The sequence below is a fragment of the Branchiostoma floridae genome, chromosome 9, assembly GCF_000003815.2.
Source record: "Branchiostoma floridae strain S238N-H82 chromosome 9, Bfl_VNyyK, whole genome shotgun sequence".
Lineage (NCBI taxonomy): Eukaryota > Metazoa > Chordata > Leptocardii > Amphioxiformes > Branchiostomatidae > Branchiostoma > Branchiostoma floridae.
The window spans coordinates 22,716,504-22,741,718 of record NC_049987.1 but is presented as its reverse complement, the minus strand read 5'-3'; the positions used below and the strand labels follow the sequence as shown (position 1 = coordinate 22,741,718).

Genomic DNA, 25,215 nt, shown 5'->3' with positions numbered 1-25,215 from the left:
AGATAAAGTTTAATAGGCAATAATAGCATGTCATTCCTCCATTGTGCCTTTCATCACAATGGCTGACCGGAAAGTCCTGAACACAATGGACGGACCATAAGTTACTAATTACGGGCAACGTTCATCAGGTGTTTATCAAATGTCTCCCTCCCTGCCGACCGCGGCGCGCTCTGACACAACAGCACAGCTTTTCACTGCGAAATTCACGCCGGACATTTAAAAATCACAGGCGCTATTCTCTCGATTTACAAAGATGAAAGTCATTCCAGTAGTTTTGCTGTTGTTTCTGGTTTCGTGTTGTTTCTGTGAGGAAGGCGGGATTGTCGTGAGTACGTCCTATGGCGACGTGCGAGGCTTTCAGCTGAAGAACATTCGCGCCTTCTTCGGGATCCCCTACGCCAGGCCGCCTCTGGGAGACCTTCGGTTCAAGGAGCCTCTGCCCCCGAGGAGTTGGACGGGAGTTCGCGATGCCACGAAGTTCGGGGCCGACTGCCCGCAGAAAGCGTGGTTCCTCATGGCCATCTTCAACAGAACTCATCAGATATCAGAGGATTGTCTCTACCTGAACGTTTACACGCCAAAAGTAAGTACTGTACATTGTACGATATACTCACACGATCTTTGATCGATAAAAACAATTGACTGTCCAACAACTGGTGTATACTAATTACTAATACTTATTTGTCAACATCGTGTGGTGTTCTGCCTCATTGTTTAACCTTTGAGTCATCCTCCTCCAGAATTTCCAACGTCCGTTGTCCAGTGTTGATTTTGGTTATATATAGCTTACAAAAGGTAAACATGTTTTGACTCAGGTGTTTCTTAGTACCTGTGCACTGACTAATCTCGGTCTCGTATTTTACTAGATATTATATGACACTGGATAAAAGCCCCTGGACTTAACCATCCACTAGTCTTGGTTATAGAGTATGGAAATGTCGAGTTTTAACATTTAAAATACGTACTAGTAAGTATTGATAACCGAAAGGAAAAATAGTAAGATGTTATTCATTCATTCATTCACCAGTTCATTCATTCACTCATACGTACGTGCATTTGTACATTCAGTAGTCGGTTCGTTCATTCATTATTCCGTTCATTCATTCATTCGTTCATATTTCGTCCGTTCATTCATTCACCCGTTCAGTCAATCATCCGTCCGTTCATTCCTTCGTACGTACCAAACGTTTATTCAGTAGTCGATTCGTTAGTTCATTTATCAATTCATCTTTCGTCGGTTCATTAATCAATTAATTAACTGATTAATTCATTTATTCCTTCATTCGTTCGTTCCTTCATTTACTCGTGCGTGCGAGCATTCGTTCATTCAGTAGTCGGTTCGTTCATTCATTCATTCATTCTCAATCTGAAATCTGCAGACTGTATTTACAGTCTGCACGTCTACTGAGAAATCATAACAACAACAACAACAACACGTTTTTGTGTTATGACGGCCTTGAGGGACGGCGACGTTTCCCAGAACCCCCCTGAGGATAGTCAGTGTACCAAACAAACCTGCTGACCAGTATATATCTGTCCAGTAGGACAGGTGACCTATTAATATACCTTAAACGACCTTGGTTTCTTCCCGCAGTCTTCCAAGAAACGGGAGGCAAACAGGGTTGTTTTTCAGTGTCCATATCTAGAGTGACTGGTAAAGATTGAAGATTTGACAACACGCGTTCCTTGAAAGATGTAAGGTTGTTGGCGTAACGGTTAGGGTGTTTGGCCAAGACCCCTGAGGTCCTAGGATCGAATCCCCTGACATACCCACGACCTTCTCGAAAGGCACTTAACACGTATCCGTATCTGCATCTATATAGGTAAACGGTGGCGGAGGGAGAGGGATGGGCACCGCCTTCCAATAACGTGCCAAACATGAGCGGATAACAACACACTGCCCCTGGTCGAATAGTAATAAATTTAGTTATACCTCTATGATGATGATGGCTGTTTCTTCGTATCCGAAGATCAATGGTAGGCAGACAAGGTTGCTTAGACGACCAGTCTGCCTGGCCTGCACGTGACTTTTTAAGGTGAAGGAGGGGTGTGCACTCCCTTCTCCACCCTCTCGTCTACTGGCGCACTAAGTCCTACAGGGACAGAACTGTTTGCCACGTAAGACGGCCCCAGCAGATGCAGGTTTATCATTTGGAGTTTCCATCTCCTATAGGAGGACTTCCAACCAAGGATGCAAGGGGTTCCTCCTACCCCTGACTCGTGTGTCATGGCGGGTGCGTCATGCCCGAACATGCCCCTATGGCCTGTCACCACCACAAAGGCCAGTCACTGCCACTAGCCGCAGCTATGTACTCATTTACACCTGAGTTAGGTGAGGAAAGTCGTGTAAAGTGCCTTTCCCAAGGGCACAAGATCGGTGACACGGCAAGCGGATTTGAACCCGGGACCTCTCGGGCCTGAGACCAACGCGCTCCCGATCGTGCCACGCGGTCCCACTCTCTCCTCTATACCTCTATAAGTTAGGGATAAAAGCCTAGCAGTGCTTAATTGGCCTAGGAGTGAACTGGCCGGTCGACGAATACATGTACATGTAGCTGGATAGACTGCAAAGTACTGACTGAAATCCCATGGCTACTTATTTGTCCCCGTTTGGCCAAATTCGTCTTTTTTCCATCCAATTGACTCGCGTCTGCTTGGAGACTACAAGACAACAAAACGGATATGGGGCTACATATTCACGTCTTGATTACTCCCAATAACAGACTGGGAGTCCTGAGTAATCTTGAGATGCTTCTGTATCTTTTATTTTTGCACATTGTTCCTCGTCCTTGACCTTGTGATCAATGAAGGTGGGGTCATCTAGGGTCACCCAAAGCACCGTGGAAGGTTTGAAAACATAATACTCTCCAAGCAGACGTTGGGGGATCTTTAATTTTTTATGACTTTCTAGTGACGTATATCCGACAAGTGAGAAAAGTTTGGTTGTGAATAAACTGATGGATGGAATATTGCCCGGATGTCCGGATTAATGTTTTGTTGTTTTGTCGTACAGAAGCTAGCCGGTAGCGACCCCCATGTGGTATTGGCGATGATCCATGGCGGATCGTACCGGATTGTTAATCCGGAATTTTTGTCCTGAATTGGACAGTCCAGATGTCCGGATTAATGTTTCGTTGGTCTGTTTTTACAGAAGCTGGTCAGAAGGGGTCCCCATGTGATATTAGCGATGATCCACGGCGGATCATACCGGATTGTTTGTCCGGAATTGGACAGTCCGGATATCCGGACTAATGTGTCGTGCCGGAAAGATTGTCCGGAATGCTTTCTGGAATCTGTGACAGTCCGGATTAATGTTTCCTTGTTCTGTTTTTACAGAAGCCATCCGGTAGCGGTGCCTATCCGGCACTGGTGGTAATCCACGGTGGCTCGTACCGGATTGTTTGTCCGGAATTTTTGTCCGGAATTAATATTTTGTTGTTTTCCTTTTGTTTGTACAGAAGCCATCCGGTAGCGGTGCCCATCCGGTACTAGTGGTTATCCACGGCGGGTCCTACCGGAGAGGGTCCGGTCGGGAGTACGACGGTTCCGTGCTGGCAGAGAGGGACACGGTCGTCGTCACCATCAACTACAGACTGGGAGCCCTGGGTAAGGCCTACATTACATTTCCAAACCGGGGCCCGGCCGGGCAGCTTTCGGAACGAAAAGTATGACATAAAAGACAACAAACTATACAAGACGTAGAGAGAATAGTCATGGGCATTACTTGTGTATATTTTCAAGTATACAAATTTATTTTTCGTTTCAACAAACAGCCCGGCCGTGCCCCGGGTTGGAAATGTGACGTTAGCCAAACTTTCAGTTGATACTCTTTTGTTCTTCTTGTAGTGTGTACCTCTACCGATGGCCTTGTACTACGAATGTTTACCTAACATAAACGTAACGATACAGAAATACGTGTAGGTGTGTAACGCTAGTTTGCCTTTATCCACTGTGTAAGTTATATCGGTTGGTTACTGAAAAAGAGTGGAAGTTGGTCCTGATCTGTACTTGTACCTGAACAAATGATGTGACCTGTGGTCTTCAATGATAACAGAAACTTGAATACACCGCAACTTCATTATTTATGCGGCTACCTATGCTCTAAAATAAAAATAAAAAGTTGAGCCGACTTTTATTATACACTTGAGTGTTAGTCAATTCCGGCACACGTGCCTAGTCGGTACCCTAACAAATGGCCCTGTACTCCAATGACATGGTCTTCTGACCTCGACCAGTGACGCCACAGTCAGACCAGGTCCATAGGCCGGTTTTCTTAGACTCCCTTGCACAGTTGCAGTCTTCGGAACAGGGCTGTTTTTTTTTGGGGGGGGGGGGCGTTGGTCCGCGATTTTCAACGTTGGCTATGTTCTATTGTGCCGGGAAAGGGAGTATATTGAGGAAGGGAGTATGTTGAGGTATGTTCCGTGATAGCGAGTTTCTGCCCCCTCCAGAAAGTCGCTATCACGGAAAACTCGCTATCACGGCATTTCTATTGATCAACAACAAAGAGTACAGGACACAGATGCGATACACTTATATCAACAGCACATATTTTATAACGTACGTTATATTCATATTATTTCAATTACAATGGACTTTTTGAGTGGATGTTTAAAGAGAACAAAAAATCCCAAAGCCGGGTTTCGATGTCCTGGTCGCAAGTCAAAGCATTGCTTGGTTTGATTTATTGGGATCTCCATTTAGTGATTCTTCCTGGATTCCCGATCAAAAATAATTATGACATTTGTAATTGTATATATCAAATGGATGTTAAAATACAAAACAAATGGTAAACATGCTCATAAACAGAACAAAGAAACAATTTATAGACCGTGGTAAAATTAAACACATAACACACTTCTCCTCGCACAAGACGACCTTTGCGCCCTCCAGACGACCGCCCGTACGGAACAATGGGTCCTCCTTAAAACTCGGCGTCGGGAGCCCGTTTGATGTGGGAGCGGGGCGAACCCGTATCTGTAGGGTCGGGACATCATATTTACTCGGCAAAGTTTGATACGTGAGCGAGTTAAACACCATTGTTTGAATCCAGCCTGGCTTATCATGGTACCACGCTAGCACATGAGAGTCGCTACCTGCGCTCAGATTGTCGCCTCTCCTCACCAAGTAGAAGCACGGCGCCAGAATTTTCCGTCTTTAAAGGCTAAGGTCACATTTCCAAACTGGGGCCCGGCGGGGCTGTTCAGGAAAAATAGAAATATACACAGATAATGCCCACGACTATTCTCTTTACGTCTTCTGTAGGACTGAAAAGAAGTAAAGGTAGATCCATAGCCTTTTTGAGGCTGTAAGGACAGTGGCTTTTTATCCACTATGTCTAGGATACGGTATTGGAGAGGGAGAGCATCCCTCTCCTTCCACCGCCTTTTAGTTCCCTAATCGAAGTCATATACCCAATTTTATACTTGGTGTGAAAATGGGACACTGGCAAATGAGCAAAGTCATGTTAAGTGCCCTTCCCAAGGAGACAGGATCGGATCACTGGCTGGGTTCTGAGCCAAATACACCGCAGTCCAATATTTTTGTCAACTTTTATTTAGCCTTGCGCTTCCCTTCGGCCAAGGCCGGTTTTCGTGGGTTCAAGGTTTGGAGGCGCCAAGACGTCTTTCCTTACACACAGTTATCTACAGTATATAATAATTCACTATCACATAATCACATCAGGTATTTAGTCCATAGTTACTCGTTTGTATGTCGTAATGTGTTCTTCAAAGTTACTGCTGAGTTTGATCCTCTTATGCTTGGTTCCATTGCATGGCACCTGAATCGGAGATTTCTAAATACTCGAGCTCTCTTTGACTACGTACATAGAGCAAGTTTGACTAGCTTTGTCGTGTTGTTCTAGCTGCCTGTCCCTACAGTAGGTGAACATGTCTCTCACGTAGGCTGGTAAAGGTGTAACCTTCTGTGTTCTCCCCAGGCTGGCTAAGCACGGAGGACGAGAACGCCTTGGGGAACTACGGGCTACTGGACCAGATCGAGGCTCTGAAGTGGGTTCAGAAGAACATTGAGCGGTTCGGCGGGGACCCCAACAGGGTGACTATTATGGGATGTGCCGCCGGCGCCTCCAGCGCTGCCTTGCACCTGACGTCAGTATACAGTGCAGGTCAGTGACGTCATCGAACTTCGCGAGTCGGGGGTCCTTATGAGTTGGGAAGGAAAAATGAATGATCAACAAAAAGATAAACTGCATGGCAGATATTGCAGTTATTCCTGGATTTAATCAAGGGTAACAATTTGAGTCTTATTGTACACGTATCGTAGCCTACCTGAAAATTTCCTTTGTTTTAACTTTAGGTTTGTTCCACGGAATCATCCTGAGCAGTGGATCTGTGGTAAACCCCTGGACGGTCCTCCTGCCCCCATACAGACCCTCTGACCACGCTGCTGACTTGGCGGAGAAACTGGGATGCCCGACAGAGGTGGGGTTCTAAAAGCAACTAGATGTTCATATTGCAATATTGGTCGATAAAACATGGGTACAATCTTATGTACGGTATGGTACCGTTTGGAAAAAGTTTTTCACTTTCGAGCGTTATCCCTATGTGGCCCCGTGGGGCGCTTTCGACTACTGGGCTATTTTGGGGCACGGTTGGGTCCCCGTTGACTTTTTAAAACTCAAAGTAACAATCAACCCAGTACCCGATGACAAACAGACGCCGTGACCTACCGTTGATGGTGTTTATCATGACCATCTAGAGTAGAATGTTTCAATATGAGTAAACGCGTTCCTTATGTCCTACGGTGCTTTAGCAGATTCAGAAGTAGCTGATATGAACGTATATCTATTAGCTGATCCAGGGTAGCTGATCCAGGGATCAGGTTGGGATAGAGTTTGCTGACTGATATCGTCTGTTTGAACATGTTTTCCAGTCAACAGAAGACCTTGTGAGCTGCCTGCGTCAGAAGACGGCAGAAGAGCTGGTGGAGACCAGCGTAGAGGTGAGTCGGCAAAACAAAAACGGTCTTCAAAGTCGACTGAAAGACGGGAGGCTTTCGTGCAGTGGCAGCATCACGAGATATGTGGGAAAATCGAGCGGAAGATGTTAACGGCAAAATTAAGAGAGGGAGAGAGTGACAGACAGACAGACAGACAGACAGAGAGAGAGAGAGAGAGAGCGAGAGAGACAGACAGACAAAGAGAGAGAGAGAGAGAGACAGAGTGACAGAGACATTGAGAAAGAGAGAGACATAGACAGAGATAGATAGAGAGAGATTGTTTATTGCGATAAATCTGTATTGACACTGTTTGGGTGATGTTCAGTGTACATGCACGCTCATGTCCCTCTAGCTATTTTAATGACGTCAGATGTTTGTATCCAATCAGGGCCCTCCGATGATCTCCGTCTGGGCGCCTGTGATTGACGGCCCTGGAGGCGTGGTTCCGGACAGCCCCAGGAAGCTGCTGGCGGAGGGAGCCTTCAGCAAGGTGCCTCTCATGATGGGCACGGCCAGTAAAGAGATGTCCTATATCTTCGGTAAGGCAAGCAAAGATTACAGACACAATGACGGTACTCACTGACAGATAGTAATATTTTTGCTAAGGACAATGAGCAAAGTGATTTGCTACATTGATGGTAAGACACCTGGAGAGCAAACCAACCGTACACTAGAAATACGGTGGCAGTCAGTAAAGAGATGCTCAGCATATTTGGTAAAGCAAGGAAGGGCAAAAAAGTAATAAGATGCCTCTGATGGTGAAGACATCTGGTAAAGATATCTCCAGCATCTTTGGAAAGGGAAGGAAGGGCAAAACAACACTACTTTAGAAGGAAGATGTCTCTGATAATGAGACCAACCAGTAAAAAAAGTCCAGCGTATCTGGCAATGGAAGGACAAGTGGAAATAGTATTGAGTAGTATGTGCTGAGTCACCAGTGTTGGCTTAGGAAAGATGGACACCCACTCTGAGTCGGGTCTTGGTGAGACTGGCATGGGAACATATGACCCCCCCTTCTTCTAATGTGCCAATTTTTATATCACTGGTAACACATGTCCTACGCCCACCCTGTTTCTCCCATGCAGCCGATGTGAAGGGGATCGACTTCGGTGTGAGCTCGGACATGGTGGAGGAGATGCGGTCCCGCTGGGTGGAGCGGTACCCCCCCCAGGCCCGGACATACATCAAGGACGTCATCGGTCTCCAGTACACAGACTTTGACAACATTCACGATCCGGCAGCGCTGAGAGACAACTACATAGAGGTGACTGGATGTTGGCAATTGATTTATTGAATTTTTTTTCTTTTAAGACAGACAAGGGCAATTTTGTTTCAGTTTTTTTTTCAATTTTATTCACATTCATTAACTGAGCATTAGACAAGAAGCACTTTGCCGATTAAAAACATGAAATGTCATATGACAGTCAAAAATAAGAAGGGGAAAGGGCAATGTTGCACTGCACTCAAGTCAATAGCTTATCTCAACAATGACACATACAAATGGCAAAGGAGGGTAGTCTCATAGCCATTTTGAGGCCATAAGGGTAGTGAGTTGTTTTCAACTGTGTCTCAGGTGCGGTAAAAAGGCGGGGCCCATTCCTCTCATTCGACCACCCTTTACCCTCCCCAACCGAAGTCAGATACACAAGGCACAAGATCGGTAGCTTGACAGGATTCTGTGCTAAACACCCTGCAGTTACTTTGTGTGATCTTGTCTGTCACAAACGTGTCTGTAAAATTAAAATAGCATAAAACAGGAAGGTCATTGGCAAGTTTTCAAATGGATACCTGAAAGCCACCTTTCACATGTTCTTTTACCTTGTCTCAAAATGCCCTATTGTTTCGCCCCCCCCCCCAGTTCAAGACTGACTACGGTTACCACTCACCCATGCTGCACCAGGCCAGTGTCCACTCCAGCACCGGCGCACCCACCTGGGTCTACGTCTTCGACTATCGCTCCGAGAACAACCCACGGCCGAAATGGATGGGTGAGTCAAAAATAAACATCATCAACAAATAACGACAGTTAGATTTTATCCGCGTTGTAGCCTATATCTGTTGTGTTTAAAAACAGTGTATCCAGGTATGTCAAGTCGATGGGCGGTGGTTGAAATTGCAATTTTTTGCAGTTTTTAATTTTTTGACAAGGACCGGGCCCCAGGTTGATTTTAAACCGGAGTTAAAACTAACCCAGGGCCAGGTATCCAGCTGTCCACCGGGACAAATTTGTGGCTTCGGGGCCCTGCCGGGGCTACATCCCCTACGGGCACAGGCACAAATGTGGCCTAGCCTAGTAGCCAGCCGTACTATAGCTCCACTATTTGCAGAGATAATAGAGAAGACTCTGGAGCTATAATACGGCTAATCTCCAAGCAGATTCCTCCGGTGGCATAAAACAGTAACATAAGCTGGGGAAGGAGCCACCGGAGGAATCTACTTGGAGATTATAATACGGCTATATACCAGGCTAAATATGACCAAGTCATAATTCTGACGTTTACCTCCTTAGGAACAATGCAGGCTGATGACCAGGTGTTTATTTTCGGCCCGGGAACCCTGATGTTAAACGACAGATTCCTGCTGACGGAGACAGACAGGGAGGTCAGCGACATGATGCGGACCTTCGTCACCAACTTCGTGCGGTTTGGGTAAGAACGTGTATAGTTTCCTGGAGTTTTCTTAAATGCTTAGATTACATTTGCAACCCGGGCCCGGCCGGGCTGTAACATGAAACGAAAAATAAAACTTTGTATCAAGAAAAATGCAAAGAGCGTGCTCATTAAGTACTGATTATTTTTACTTCTTATGCGTTTTGCTCTCTTTTATATCTTATTTCTCGTTCCTAGCTGGGCACCGGTTTGGAAATGAGACCTAAGCATTAGACAACCAGTTAAGTCTCATCTGGTTACTTTCGATGGCTATCAGAAATCTTCCTCAGAGCTTTTTACTCGCGCTGCTTCTCACCGCTATTGGTTGCAAGGAGGCTGTTTGGATATGAAAGACAACCTTAGTGATGGACCGAGACGAGGGGGGATACAAACTTAGTCACGTTTGAAATTGTGTTCTAGGCGCAAATTGCCACCTACATCGACTACATATTGTGGCGAGAAGCGAGCACCCCTATTAGAAGCTCTGAGGAAATAGGTTCTACCAACCTGATGAAATTATTGTCTGGAGACAGGTATATGTTATCATGACCGGTCGAATAGCCTGGCATCGATGCATCCATCCTATTCTAGCTTCTGTTTGTAATCTGTAAGCAGATCCTACAGTAGCATAAGATGTCGTAGTGTCCATTAATGTCACCATATTTACAAAGGCTACATTTCTGTCTGTCTTTCCAGGAACCCCTCCCCACACGGAAAGCTGGCGGAGTGGAAGGCGTTCCAGACAGACGAGCAGGTCTACCTCCGGGTCAGAAGGCCGGAAAAGACCCGGATGAAGGACTACTTCAAGACCAAGGTCACGGCCCTGTGGACGTCTTACGTGCCTAAGATCGTCCGCCGCGTCTTCAACGTCTCGGAATATGACGTCAACCCGTTCGGGGGGTCCGTGTAGGGATGATACTTAAACTTAAAGCCCCTGTCACACGACGCGACTACTCTTCAAGCAGAGGTTCGACTCTGGCTTTGTTTTGACGTGTTTAGGCGTTTTTGTCGGTCTTTCCATTTGGTCCTGTTTTATTCTGCAGACGGACATGAAGAAAACATGAACAAAACACAGAAAGCCCGACAAAAAACGCCTGAACGCGTCAAAAAACAGCCAGAACCGAATCTCTGCTTGGCAAGTAGGCACGAAAAGCGATCGGCCGGAGAGTCTTCGAGCTCTAGATGACATTTTCGATATTAGATATTTAGAGATCGGCCGATGGTCTTAGGTCATCCAATGTCGTTGAATATAGCTTGAATGCCAGACTTATTCCTGGGCCCACACAACTCAACATGGGGCCAACATCAACCTGCACCCAACCCCAGGAAATTTTACACAGGACTCTCTTAGTTAGACCCGGATGAACGCTAGATATCTTTGAGATCGGGGGTCTGGCATCCAGGCTTCGGTAAATATTGTTAGATATTTTTCACGAAAAATACTCGCGACCCTTTGTCAATCTCAAATCGGACGACCTACTGGCGACCAATTAAAACGATTGGCTCGTGGACTGTGTGACAGGGGCATTTTTATATAATGTTACATTCCAAGGCTATGCAGGGTGTGGGGGTAATATACTAAACATTAAGGTAGATAATATGAATAATAGGACGGTTACCTTTACATTGTGTGTAACGTACAAATACCATAGACAGCTAGAAATGTGAAACGTAGAATGACTAGATTTGACTTGTGCCTTGCATTACAAAATAGTGAGATTCATACCTGTGATATCAAACTTGAGTGAAGAGGGGTTCATTTTATTCTCAAAGGGAGAAAAATTGTAGTCTGTGTAACACAAACTCTCCTGTCTGGGGATGTAACTGGCCCCTACTAGTTCTGAGACAGAGTTATCCAGACCAGATTGTCCATACCGGTATGATTGATAAGATCATGTCATATTTCCACGACAGACAGTCCTTTGGAAAGTGTGTACCAAGGCTAGGAAAGATCAAATTGTTGCGTCTTGATGGCCTTGTATCTTTACCTCTACATTGTACAAATGGTAGCAAAAGTTGCAAATAAAGTTTTCATCACCACGAGTTCAATACTATTCTTTGACAGTGACTTCCATGTAAACTTTCTGTTTAAGTAGATATTTAAGGCGCAAAACATGTATAACACACTAACCGGGTTTCCAAACTAAGAGGACGAAGAAACTCGGAAGCTATAGTAGTCTATGGTAGGTTTGGCTACAGGCTAACCACAGACAGATCCTCGACCCTACTTGGACCAGCTACATGTACCGTTGGACCTGGACTGGGTGCCATATTCTCCTAATAGCCGCTGGCTCAACATTTTCGCTTGCTAACCAACACGATTTCATTGAAAATTTACCTAATAGGCCCCCTTGAGTTAGACCTGGGGTGCTACTGTTAAAATTCCCTTCGGGGACATGTTGGCCCTAGAGCAGATGAGCTGGCCTGTGCAGGCCATGGAAACAGTCTGGCATCCAGACTTTGTCTCAAGGGGCAGAGTTATCGGTCAGGGACGCCAATGCCACCCATGGTCAAACGTTATCATAGATCATGATCGTACACTGTTCCCAGGCCCTGCACTGGTTAGCTCTTCAGCACAAGGTCCAAAGCATAACGTACAGTACCGACAAGTTCCAGCAAGCTCCCCTCATGGGCTGTCTGCTTGCCAGGTTATCACACGTTATCTGTATTTGTCAGTGGCGCTTACCAAGCGGACCCTACGGTGACGTAGAGATTGTATCAAAGCTGGCCAAGGATTATAGCCGGCCAAAGGGAGTCAAACGGGCACTGAAGCGTAGCACTCCCGGTAGCGTAACAACCCTCTGCCAGCTTTTGATACTATCTTATGCTACCGTAGGGTCTGCTTGGAGATTAAGTGGCGCTGTTTTGAGTAGCTAGCCTCGGTGCCAGACTCTGGTTTTATCTCAGGGAATCCCATGGTAAAATTTTGTGGCGGACTAAAATTTCCTTGTGAGCATATTGGGCTTGGAGCCGATGAGTTGACCTGTGTAGACCCTTGAAATAGTCTGGCTTCTAGGCTATAGAATAGCAGGAATTTGCCCCTTTATCGATTATAAGTATTCTATTTCTGGTGTTACTCCCCTTGCAAATGACCAAAGGTCTCCATATACGCGGGTCCGTGGGGTAGCGACAGTTGGCAGCAAAGTTAGCCTGGATACTACTTACTAGACTGTATACAGGGTCTACACAGGGCAGCCTTGTTCGCTTTGGTCCGCTCCCGAAGCCAAAGGTCGCTACCCTGTTTCGGGGGAGGACCTAAGCGAATAAGGCTGGACTCCAGTCCAGGCTATAGCTCCAGGGCCAGCATGCCCCCAAGGAAATTTTAGTCCGCCACAAAATTTTGCCTCAGGACTCCCTGAGATAGACCAACCCGGCGCTGAGATAGACCAACCCGGCGCTGAGATAGACCAACCCGGCGTAAGAGATATAAGAGATCGGGCGCCCACTTTGCCATGTGGCTTGTCCGGTTATCTGTGGTTATCTGTGTTCATGTGGCTTCCCCAGGCTGAAGACTGGGCTCTTGTCCAAGTTTCGGCGTCATTGACTACAGGTGGTTTGATCCAGATGGTCATGTAATGCTTCGTACCCCTTATGTGAGGCCGGGTCTCAAACAAAACATCGGCACACACGGACCACGCTCCCCCGTATAAAGGTTGTTCAAACATTGTAACATATTAAAAGTACAGGGCGGAGCAAAGAAACATTGCAAAGTAAGAAAACAAGACCAAATCACGCCACATATTTGTTTGGACGTGATGTATTTTTTCCGGTGTGGGTGACAACTGAGAATCTGGACACGTATAAATTAAACATGTTATTGTTTAGACGTGCCCCGGCATTGCCTGGCATCTTGCCTACCACAGGGTAACACAACTCAGCTGAACTAAGCACTTTATTTATCTAATCACAGTGTTTTGCCGCCTCTGATAAGGAAAAAAAATCCTGCCTCGACAAGCAAACAAACGATCCGATTGGACGAACCGAAGTCGCGCCTTACGGCACAACAACATTTGACCAATCGCAGGCCCCGTCGCAAACAGTTGCCACGAGAGAAAAACAACGAGCAGAAAGAGATCCGCACAATCAGCTGATCTCGTCACTTTGGCCTTTCTCCCTCACTCAGCTGGTTTGGCAAAAATGAAGGCTCTCGGTGCTCTGTGTCTCTTCGTGCTCGTCTCCTCCTGCCTCGGCGAGGAGGAGGACAAACTGAAGGTGAAGACGAAGTATGGCGACGTGCACGGGTTTGAGATAGAGGCTAAGTCAGGGAAGCACGTGCACGCGTGGTTCGGGATCCCGTACGCCGAGCCGCCGGTGGGGGAGCTGCGGTTCACCGAGGCCCGCCCGCCGAAGAAGTGGGAGGACGTGCGCGATGCCACCCAGTACGCCGCCGACTGCCCGCAGGACAAGGACCGCCTGGAGAAGATCATGAACGGCACGCACGCCATGTCCGAGGACTGCCTGTACCTCAACATCTTCGCACCTGAGGTAAGCCTGGCGTCATTACGATTTTTTTAAAAATAGGCCTCCACCATAGCCTCCATAGTAGGCTCTCTGGGGCCTTTTGGGGGGGCTCATAATACACTTTTGTCTTTTCGTACTGGGTTGCCAGTAATCAGCGACTTCAGGCAATCAGCGAAACGAAATGGTCAGCAAAAGTGTAGTATGAGCCTACAAAAGCCCCCAGAGAGCCTGCTACGGAGGCTACCTCCACCAGGCCTTCCTACGGGGTAAACAACTTATTTAGTCCAAAACGCCATGATAGCTAAATATGTGCAGTTTATGTACGGTCAAAATTGCGCGTCAAGAAAATTCGGATCAGCATGGCAGCTGACAAGACAAAAATGAAGGAAAAAAAGGAAAATAGGGTCGGTCTGAAACTTTGGCAAGGTCATGTCAAGGTCATATCAGCCTCCGTGGCCGTACAGATGCGAAATAAGGTAAAGACGACCCAATGATGACGGAAATGGTAGATTTCAGAATGGTTCCGATGCTAAGTTCGGTCCGGTCAAAAAATGCAATTAAAATTTGTTAATCAAAAGCCTTGGGTCTGCTTTACGTCATGCATGTAGGGGAAGTTCTTCAAAATCAGACGACCGCGTTGTGTGTTATTTGCGATCAGGTCAACTAAAATGACGTGGGGTTTGGGCTGGTATCATGTCAGCAGTTTAGGAAGCAGTTAAGAATGGACACTGGCTAGAACATAGGTGTGCGCCTAAGCGGCTGCGACGAAAGCCACAGGCGTCGAAAAAGACTATCGAAAAAGAGAGAAATGGACTTTAACCTTAGGCATTGTTTATGCGATTATATGGATAGCATCCTCCGGGAAACCCAAAACTGATGCAGGAGCGCGAGCAAAATGGTTTGGCATATAAAACAAGCGTTACTTTCATTTAAATGCAGATGGTCAGGAAGGTTGAACAATTCACTAAATGTAGTGAGGTTTATCAAACAAGAGATTCTTCATTTCTGTTTTTCACATCGTCTTCTTGACTACGGCATTGACTTTGGCATTCGGCGGCATTAGTGCCCCCCCCCCCCCCCGACATTCTAGCGGCATATACATGTATTTGCAGCGGCTTTGTTTAACTAATACCATGACCGAAAACTTTTTTCTTGGAAACGTCCGAAAATGGATGCCATCCATATAATCGATTTAACATGGCCTGATAAACAGTTGATACTATCGAAATTTTTTTCAACAAACTTTCCCAAGCTGATAGAGAAAGTAGCCAATTTCATTTATTGAGGACTTAACCTGACTTCCACTTTACCTTGCACTGATTTCCTGATGTTTTTCTCGATTATTGTGAACAATCCAGATTGTTGACGTTGGATATTAACCAATCCGCGCATGCCCCGACCAAAGGTCGTTTGCTTGCCAGGTTTTTGATTGACAGCAGAGCGATAAGAACAAGGTCCCAGAACCCCGACACTACCTGCCGATCTGAGATACCGTGTTCTCTCGCGTTGTTAGCCTATAATTTATAAACGTCATATTTCCAAACCAAGGCGCGCAGTACGACTGGGGCACGGTCCTGGCGTTCCGGACAGGTCCAACAAGAAAAAAAAAACGTTTGTACTTACGTTTTGTTACTTATAGACGAGTTTACTGACTGATCTTGTCATGGCAGGACGAGGCGGGTCACCATCACCCCGTGATCGTGGTGTTCCCCGGCGCCCAGTACGACTGGGGCACGGTCCGGGCCTTCGACGGCACCGCCCTGGCCGAGCATGAGGTCGTGGTGGTCACGGTCAACTACAGAATGGGAGTCTTCGGTAAGCAGCTCTTTTTTTTACTTACTTGTATTTTTGTGTAACAGTGGGATTCAAGCGCTGCCAAACTGACCACGCCAAGTCGTGGTTTGCACGTTGGATTTGTGATTCGACTGCCCGGGTTCGGTTGGTTCGGCGCGGTGCACCGACGACGACATGACTCTCAAATAGGACCGCTAGAGAGCACGTCAATAAACCCGCGTTAAAGAACCAACTACTAGTATAACTTATCGAAAAGAGTAGAGGTCCTTTTCGGTATGAGTGATTAAAAACCTACAGTCCCGTGGCCACACCTGTCCTATCTAGCATATCTAGTGTAGGTCACCTGAGTTAGCGCCGAATGGCAGCCGCTCCAGACCCTTGAGATTTAGCCTCGCCTTTTGTAAGCTCCTCGCAATTCAGCTCCTGGTTGCGAAGAAAGAGTAGTGAGCCGACCCAATAACACCAAGGGACACTATGTAGTTCTAAGAGAGAAACACCGAAATCCTAGGCGCAGGCGTCTATAATTGACATTTGCTTTGTCACAGGCTTACTGAGCAGCTACAATGAAGGGGCTCTGAGGATAGGACATTGAATAGCACGTTAAAGCCATACTGTACTCAAGAGGAGAGTGTTCCAGTTCTGCAAGTAATAATTCTCTGAATCCAAAAACGTAATTGCATCGGCCATTTGACATTGCAAACACGCTAAAAATGTGCCCTAGGCACATGCGTCTATAACTGACATTTGCCTTGTTACAGGCTTCCTGAGCAACTACAATGAAGAGGCTTTCGTACTACACTTATCGAAAGGAGTACGTTTCCTTCCCGGTATAAGTGGTTCAAAACCTACAGTCCTACGGCGGCACCTGGGACAATCACTGTCCTATTGATTTCACTACTGTTCTAAAATACTAAAGTTGTAAAATAGACTAGAACACTGAAAAATGTACCCTTTGCGCATGCGTCTATACCTGACCTCTGCCCTACTCCAGGCTTCCTGAGCACCGACGATGACGAGGCTCTCGGAAACTACGGCCTGCTGGACCAGATCGAGGCTCTGAAGTGGATCCAGGACAACATCGCGCGGTTCGGAGGCGACCCCAAACACGTGACCCTCATGGGCAACCTGGCAGGCGGCAACCTGGTGTCCCTGCATCTCATCTCTCCTTACAGCGAAGGTTCGTTTGTTTGAGTGAAGACTCATCTGTGTATAGGTAATAGTTTGATTAGAGAAAGAATGACCCAAAGCCTTAGTCACACATCCAGATTAGAAGTGTGACGTCAGCAAAGGGTCAAAGGTGCGTGGAAGTCGGTATCGGCCCCCGTCTCGGTTAAGGGAAGGTTGGGCGCCAACCTGGTGTCCCTGCATCTCATCTCTCCGTACAGCGAAGGTGCGTTTGTTTGAGTGAAGTTCACACAATGACTGTTTAGACGTTAAGCTATTAGGGCACAACCCGCCGTACGGGCAAATACGTGCTGCATATGTTCCAAAACGTGGGCAATCTTTTGGGATCCTTAAGTGGTAAATACCGCCTCCGTACGAACTCGTAGGGAATCCGTCGGATTTTGGAGCACGCAGACACGCCGTAGAACTTAACGTGCAGGCAAAAAAGTTGTTTGCACCTTGCGCAACCGTGCAAGTGACGTGCGTTGACGTACTCCCTCCCTGCCCGTTTTCAGAAATACGTGTCATTGCCCTCCAAAAAAAACATACGGACAAATCGCACGTATGGTGGGTTGTGCCATTAGCTCCAAATCTTTGACGGCTGACAGTCCATCTTGTTCACGGACAGTGACCTCGTCTCCGTGAGAAAATTTGGAGGTACTAGTACTTGATAAGAATCAGAGGACTGATCGAAAGCTTGTTGGTAAGCGCTTTATTTTGTGTACGGATATAAAGTTTAAAATTGTAACATTATAAATGATATGGATAAATGAATGTTGTCGTTCCTAAAGGTCTGTTCCACGGTGCTATCATCAGTAGCGGTGGCATGATGTCCCCCACAGCCGTGCTGCTGCCGCCTTACAAGGCCGTGGACATCGCCACCGAGCTGGCCGAGAAGCTCGGATGTTCTACTGAGGTGGGCGTCGATGTGTATAATGAATTGTTTTTCGTGTGTTTGCTTGTTTGACAGAACTTAACGCTTGCACCGGTGTCGGTTCATTCTGACCAATCGGAAGGAGCGATAAACAGGAAAGTAAGGGATATGCAGGGATATGCAGGCATTGGCCAATCAAAAGGAGCGAAACATATGCCATCGGAGTTTTCTTTTGTACAGCTAGCAAAGTCTCGCTTGCTTACGTTTCGATGCCTATCAGATGTCTTCCAATAGCCAATGTAGGTGGCGCTTTTGCGGCGAGAACACAATCCCAAACGTTGCTAAGTTTGTATCCCCCCTCGTCATGGTTCTTTACTGGTGTCACTTTCTTCTCTGTATAACACTGTTCTCCTCTTTGTGTTCCCAACAGTCCACAAAGGACATTGTGAGCTGCCTGAGGGAGAAGACTGCAGATGAGCTGGTCGGAACCAAAGTTACGGTAAGACACAGGCATGTGGGAGGCAATACTATCATTACTATAGCCAGCCTATGAGTATGATTTGCTTCCGAAAGATTCTTGTTATTGCGGTTATTGGGTGATCCGACTGCTCTCTCTTCGCAGCCAGGGGCTGAATTGCGAGGAGCTTAAAATAGGCGGGCTAAATTGAAAGGGCCAGGAGAGAGCTGCCATTCGGCGCCACTCAGGTGACCTCAACACGACATTACGGTAGCTCACGATTCTAGGGGTAACTAGCTAGAAAGAATGCTAAAGAATGCTCTCGACAGAATACTGAAGAAACCATCTCATCTGTCCAGGGCCCAGCCATGATGGCTTTTGGAGCCTTCGCCCCCACCATTGACGGTCCGGGCGGCGTGATCGCAGCCGCTCCCAGGGCGATGCTGGAGAACAACCAGTTCAGCAAGGTCCCCATCATGGTCGGCACCACGGACAAGTGGGGAGCCACCGCAATCAGTAAGGACTTTTGGAATATTTCGTTTATTTTCATGTATTTTGTTTCAAAATATCGCAGTACAGTAATGTCAAGCTGAACAACGAAACGAGTCTGGTCATGTATATGAAGGAATATTGTGACCAATGGCTGATGAGTATCATCATCTAGTGTGACATATCTAGCTGTGAATGGCCGTTTGTAGTAGATGTGGCTGACATAAAAATATATCTCGTATCAGCTTTAGCAATATGTATCAGCAAGAAGTATAGTAAACATGTTCTTTTCAGACATATCTCTTAGGCCCCCTTTCCACTAGACGGCGATCGCGCTGTACTCTCACTGCAACCTAAATAGGATATGTGTAAACTTTGCTTTGACACTGGGTATATCATACAAAACGTAAACGTGTGACTGAGAAGACAACAAAACACAGAAATAGTAAAAAGATTCGTTTCTTTTCTATACAATTCGTTGAGCGATATGTCAAATTGTAGGTCGCAGAGAGAGCGCGGCGAGCGCGCCGTCCTAGCGGAGAGGGGGTGTAAGGACTCCGAGATATTCAGAATATTCCGTTTATTTTCATCCATTTTGTTTCAAAATATTACGGTACAGTATTGCTATGCTGAACAACAAAACGACTCTGGTCTTGTATATGAAGGAATATTGTGATCAATGGCTGATAAATATGGTATGATGTTTAAAGAGGTCAAAACAGGAAGTTTCGTTACAGTACCGCAGAAAAGAGAAATGGAAAGAGAAAAAATAGAGGGAGGGAAAGAGAGGGAGAGAGAGGGGGAGAAGGATGGAGAGAGAAGGGAGGGAGGGGGAGGACAGGGAGGGAGAGGATGAGAGAGATAGAGAGAGGGGGAGTGAGGGAGAGATAGAGAGAGGGGGAATAGAGAGAGGGAGAGAGAGAAGGAAAGAGAGAAAAAGATTGTGTGAGAGAGAGGGAGAGAGAATCCAACAAACAGAATCCAAAACATAACCTTCTTAGCAAAGGTAATTAGATAATTGTTTTAACCAAATCTTTGCCTCTTACAGGGGAACTGAAGGGCGTGGAGTTCGGAATCAGTTCGGACATGAACACGGACTTCCGGAAGACGTTCTGCGAGCGCTATCCCGAAGGGCCGCGTTCCTACATCAACGACATGATCAACTTCGAGTACACAGACTTCAGGAGGTTGCACGACCCCGCCGCCATCAGGGATGACCTCATCAGGGTAAAGCCCTCTTTTTGTAATTGATGATCATCATTTACTATATTAGGTTTTAATCTTATCTAATCTTATAATAGAATGCAAGAATGTCTCTTTTTAACCCTTTGTACTGTGTAGTAGTGCGTATGATATTTTTCATGTAACTGTAAACCACAATTCAGTCCCACGACTGCAACAGTGATGTGTTGTTTGTGAAAAACCATCATATGTTTTAATACAAATCAAGATTTTAGCTCGACGGGCTCTAAATAGGCATTTTCGGTGGGCTTCGGACGATTTTTATATTTAGCATCTCGGCCGGCGTTCGCTGGGCACTTCCAGCTGCGCTTAAATTCGGCAAGGCCTCGGCGACGATTTTTGAACTTTTTATGAGATACATGTATTGGATTGGTCTAGCGCATTATTCCTGTTAATATTATTGTTATAGGGTGCCCGTACATTCCACACATGCCCTACGTACAAAACTAAAAAGTTAAAGTTGATCCAAATATTAGCCTTTTACCGTTAGTGATTATCACGCCGTCCTTGATAAGATATGCTACCATCTCGTGGGGGATACATAACCATTAGTGTTAGATAGATTCTCTTTTTGTATTTAATGTTTATCACTGTCCATTGTCACCTGTACGTATGTCTCCTATGTTTTTTTGCAAGGAGGTTTCTAGCATGTAGTCTTCGTTCAATAGCGACCGACGGAGGTAATCTCCAAGCAGATCCTACGGAAGCCTAAGATAGTGTCAAAGGCTGCCAGAGCAGAGCTAGGAGTGTGTTTGCTCTGGTGCCAATCTGGCTGCATTTGACCGGCTATGCTCCTTTGCCAGCTTTGATGCTATCTTATGGCACCGAAGGATCTGCTTTGGAGATTACGACGAGGTCACACAACTGCAATACAACTTTCTCACGCGGCGGCCATGGTAGATCGAAGACGAGGTCAATGAGGCAAACAAACAAAACTTATTTCTAAAATCAGCTGCCATTTAGATTTCCCCCAAACCACACAAATTTTCACAATATAAGAGCAAATATTAAATATTATAACTAGTGTTATCCACCGAAAGATGTAGCAATTTAGAGTAGCGTAGACTGACCCCATAGTCCCTTAAGAGATGCAAAATAAAAACATAATAATGCAAATAGTTGACGGACATTCAGCCAAATCTTTTATTGGTCGCTTTCCCAATTGGTAGGCTATCATTGGTTGAACTGCTAATAATGATGGACAGTCTTTTGTTTGCCTCATTGAACTAGTTGTAGATGTATCATGGCCGCCGCGTGAGAAAGGTGTATAGGCACCAACAAGCCAACAAAACGCCATTTCTTGATATTTACCCCATTTCTTGCCAGGCCTCTGCTGACTACCACATCAACACTGGCATGGTGTTCCAGGCCGCCGCACACGCCGCCGGTGGGGGCAACGTCTGGATGTACGAGTTCCACCACGTGTCCGAGAATGACCCCAGACCTTCATGGATGGGTGAGTAGTAAAACCCGGGTGAAAGGGTGGGTAGCCAGACCCATGAGGGTGGGTGAGTAGTAAAACCCATGGGAGAAGTAAAACCCAGGTGGATAGGTGAGTAGTAAAACCCACATGGGTGGGTAGTAAAACCCAGGTGGATGGGTGGGTAGTCAGACCCACCTGGATGGGCGAGTAGATAGGCACATATGGATGGATGGATAGTTAGACCCCTCGTGAGAGCTACTTTTCTAGAACTACATCGCTATGAAATAAGCTTTTAAGGACTTGCTTCCCATAGGGTACAATCTGAAACTATTGAAGTCAAGGGTTAACAGACATCATTCTTCACAATACAGTACTATAACCCAAAACGCTTGAGTGGCTCAATGAGCCTTGTTTTGCGGTGAATCCTAAGTAAATAAGTCTGCTCTCTATCTCTTACAGGGGCTCATGGATCGGACGACATGGTGTACGTGTTCGGGCACAGTCTGATGAGGGCTTCCGACAGCTACGAGTTCGACAAGACGGACGAGGAGGTGCACCACGCGGTGGTCGATGTCGTGGCTAACTTTGCGCGTACCGGGTGAGCATTGACAACATAAGCACTTTCTTGCACGACAATTGTACGTGATACAATGTATGGCAAACAGCTACTAGTATTACACAAGTACAAAATAGAGGTATAAGATAAAGCTTAACAACCTAGTTAACATAACAATAAGGGCTAACATAATACACGGATATCTATAGGTATGAATAAGTCAACATATTGGATCTAGCATGTCATTTACACTATTAGTTCTAAGGTATAAGCATTCGTCAATATATTTGCCTACTTGGACACAGTGGGGGTTGTCGCCTCCCAGGATGTAGTTGAATTTATCTATCGAACAGAGTAGCAAATTCTTTAGAGCAAGAAACATATTGGTAGCCTATTGGTCCTTCCCGGTGTGGGTGGTTTAAACCTTACAGTCCCATGATGGCCGCACCAGGGACAATTACTGTCGTATTGAGGTCACCTGAGTGGCGACGAATGGCAGCTCGCTCCAGACCCTTGTGATTCAGCCCTGCCCATTTTAAGCTCCTCACAATTTAGCCCCTGGCTGCGAAGAGAGAGTAGTCGGCCCACCCAATAACAACCCAATAAGGATATAGCCACCTTTGCTCGCACCGGGTGAGCATTGACTACATATAGGTAGCCTGTCATCAGGGGTGGGTACGGTTCCAAATGGGGTAGTTGAAAACTTAAAAAAAAAATTTTAACTTTGTTCCAACACAACAGAAGAAAGACTCGCCATAAATTTTCGGTCGAGTACTCCGACGTCCTTCAGATTGATGATTCGCTGCACTGATGTTCCGGAAGTCGCCAGATGACGTCAGCACTCAGTAGCAAATCGTACATGGCGGAAGGGCGGAAACTGCCACCGTCACGGTTCAGAGAAATAAACAATAAACAATAGAGAGGGTTGAACCACAATTTTCTGTTGTGTGGGAACAAAGTTTAAACTTTTTCTACTATGGATTCTACCAACACAGTACCCTGGGAGCCAGACAGGACCAGGTAGCTAGCGAGTTTTGTTTAGGGACCCAAGGCAGTCAGGCCGCAGATCTCACATTTGTGCTCTGGGAGAGTTTAAGCCCAAAGGAGTTACAAGGAGTTATCGGACCTAATCGGGCTTAAACTCCCCGGGTGCTAAAAGGAGATCGGCGGGCCTGACTGTCTTGGTCCACCAAATAAACTGTCCTAGCTGCCCGATCCCGGCGGGGTCCCAGGGTACCAACACAGATGAGATTTCATTCGAACATATAGGTAGGCTCTGCCATTAGGTGAGCGTACCGGTGCGGTGCGGTGTACCGATACAAAACCTTTTTTTTCGGTGTTGGACCGGTCTGGACGTAAAAAAAATCAGTAGACCGGATTTTTACCTATTAGCGCGTTCACGTCAAGAGCGAAGTAGAGGAGAGTTGAAAGTCGTTTTTACTAAGGACGTATAGAACATCTTTGGCTTTACCAAGTTTCCACATTCATTCATTCAATCATTCATTCATGTCACTCATTACAACCTGTCACACCTAACCTTTGCACATCTAACGTTGCATATCCAATTCATCCATTCATTAATTCATCCATCCATCCTTCCATTCATTCATTCTTACCTTTACTCGTTCCCAGGGACCCCACCCCCACTGACAACGACGGCTTGAAGTGGCCCCGTTACCAGGGAGACACCCAGACCTACCTGGAGATCCGCGGCGTCCAGGACTCCAACGTCGACAACTTCTTCAAGGCGAAGAAGACTGCCCTTTGGACCTTCTACATCCCCAAGTTGCTGTACGACGCCGCCAGCGAAGAGGAGAAGGCGAGCGTCAACCCCTTCGGTGGCGCGCGTTAAGACGTCTTCTTAATTAAGATTCCTCATGTCCGGCCAACGGAAGTTTGTAACATGTTACTTTTTGTTTTGCCAGACATCTTGAACGATTAGTTGTAACGTTTTCATGACATATCACAGGCGCTAGCTAGGACCTCTTCTTGATTAAGGGCACGGTCACAAAGGTCGTGCGGTCGTCGTGCGATTGCCAACTTTAAGGGGTTTTTTTTACAGCCACGCATGTTTTCTTCAGAGGTCAGCTGTCACAAAGAGTGCAAAGACACAAAAGGCTGTCTTGGATCCTTGTCGGTGGTTGGTTCTGTCAAAGACTGCTTGAAAAATCCTACCGCATCAAAATCTTACGACGATCGCACGACCTTTTTGACCGCGCCCAAACGGAAGATTGTAACATGTTACTTCTTGCCAGACATCTTGAACGATTAGTTGTAACGTTTTCATCATGACATATGACAGAAGCGTGTGACGCTAGTTCATGGTTGTAGGTCATCGAGTCCCGTTAACCATAGTCTGGATGCCAGACCCCTTGGCTACATCGATGAAGTTTAGACATCCAGGTAATACTTTACGCCAAAACACAGTTACTCAAGCAACTGGATATGATTTTGGAAACGGAAATCCATTCAACTCCTCGGCAAGAAGGCCAACATGGCCCCAAAGGAGACTCTAAACAGGCCCCGTGAGTTAGACCCTGATAAACAATAGATAGATCGGGGGTCTGGCATACAGGCTACGGTAAATATGATAGGGTAGATTTTTAGTCGAATCTTAAAATCGGGCGGCCTTAACCTTCTGTCGATCAAGAAATAACGCCCGAAGCTCGTGGGCTGTGAGGCAGGGGCTATTTTTATAATGTCACATTGAAGGGCTATGCGGGGTGTGGGTGGATAATAGACGGTTAATGTAGATAATATGAAAGATAGGACGGTCACTGTGTGTAACGTACGAATTAAAACATCTTATTTTTCTACCACTCAAAATCAGGATTTCTATAACTCTATAACTCCAAACGACAACCACTTGAAAGCATTTCATTCCATATTGTAAAAAGCACAAGCTTACATAAGAAATAACGTCGAAAAGCTGGGACATATTGGTCTTCATTATAACATTCATAAAGCATGCGAAACATCGTAACAATCTGTAACAGTGTGTACTGTCTATGGTATACAAGAAGTGCAGTCATTCCCGGCTATGTGAAAAGACCGTTTCCCTTAAATCATTAATCCTGGCACAAAGAATGCCTCAAAAAAGAAAAAATAAACAGCTAGAATAGTCTTCAAATACCTCTGTATCAAAGG

General features: G+C 46.1%; 2 protein-coding genes across 2 annotated transcripts; both read left to right on the top strand.

Moving 5' to 3' along the window:
* The first annotated feature begins 238 nt into the window (after positions 1-238).
* LOC118422331 lies at positions 239-25,163 on the top strand. Its single transcript, XM_035829849.1, has 20 exons — positions 239-583; positions 3,459-3,606; positions 5,942-6,127; positions 6,319-6,443; positions 6,895-6,963; positions 7,349-7,499; positions 8,046-8,224; positions 8,819-8,948; positions 9,470-9,608; positions 10,305-10,514; positions 13,625-14,093; positions 15,740-15,884; positions 16,855-17,040; positions 17,819-17,943; positions 18,332-18,400; positions 18,718-18,874; positions 19,896-20,074; positions 21,416-21,545; positions 21,972-22,110; positions 23,701-25,163. The coding sequence occupies exons 1-20, from the start codon at positions 254-256 to the stop codon at positions 23,918-23,920; spliced, it is 3,486 nt and encodes a 1,161-aa protein (XP_035685742.1). The 5' UTR covers positions 239-253; the 3' UTR covers positions 23,921-25,163.
* On the top strand, positions 8,823-11,652 carry LOC118422624 (acetylcholinesterase-like). Its single transcript, XM_035830272.1, has 3 exons — positions 8,823-8,948; positions 9,470-9,608; positions 10,305-11,652. Exons 1-3 carry the CDS (start codon positions 8,849-8,851, stop codon positions 10,516-10,518), a joined length of 453 nt encoding a protein of 150 aa, XP_035686165.1. The 5' UTR covers positions 8,823-8,848; the 3' UTR covers positions 10,519-11,652.
* Positions 25,164-25,215: the final 52 nt, after the last annotated feature.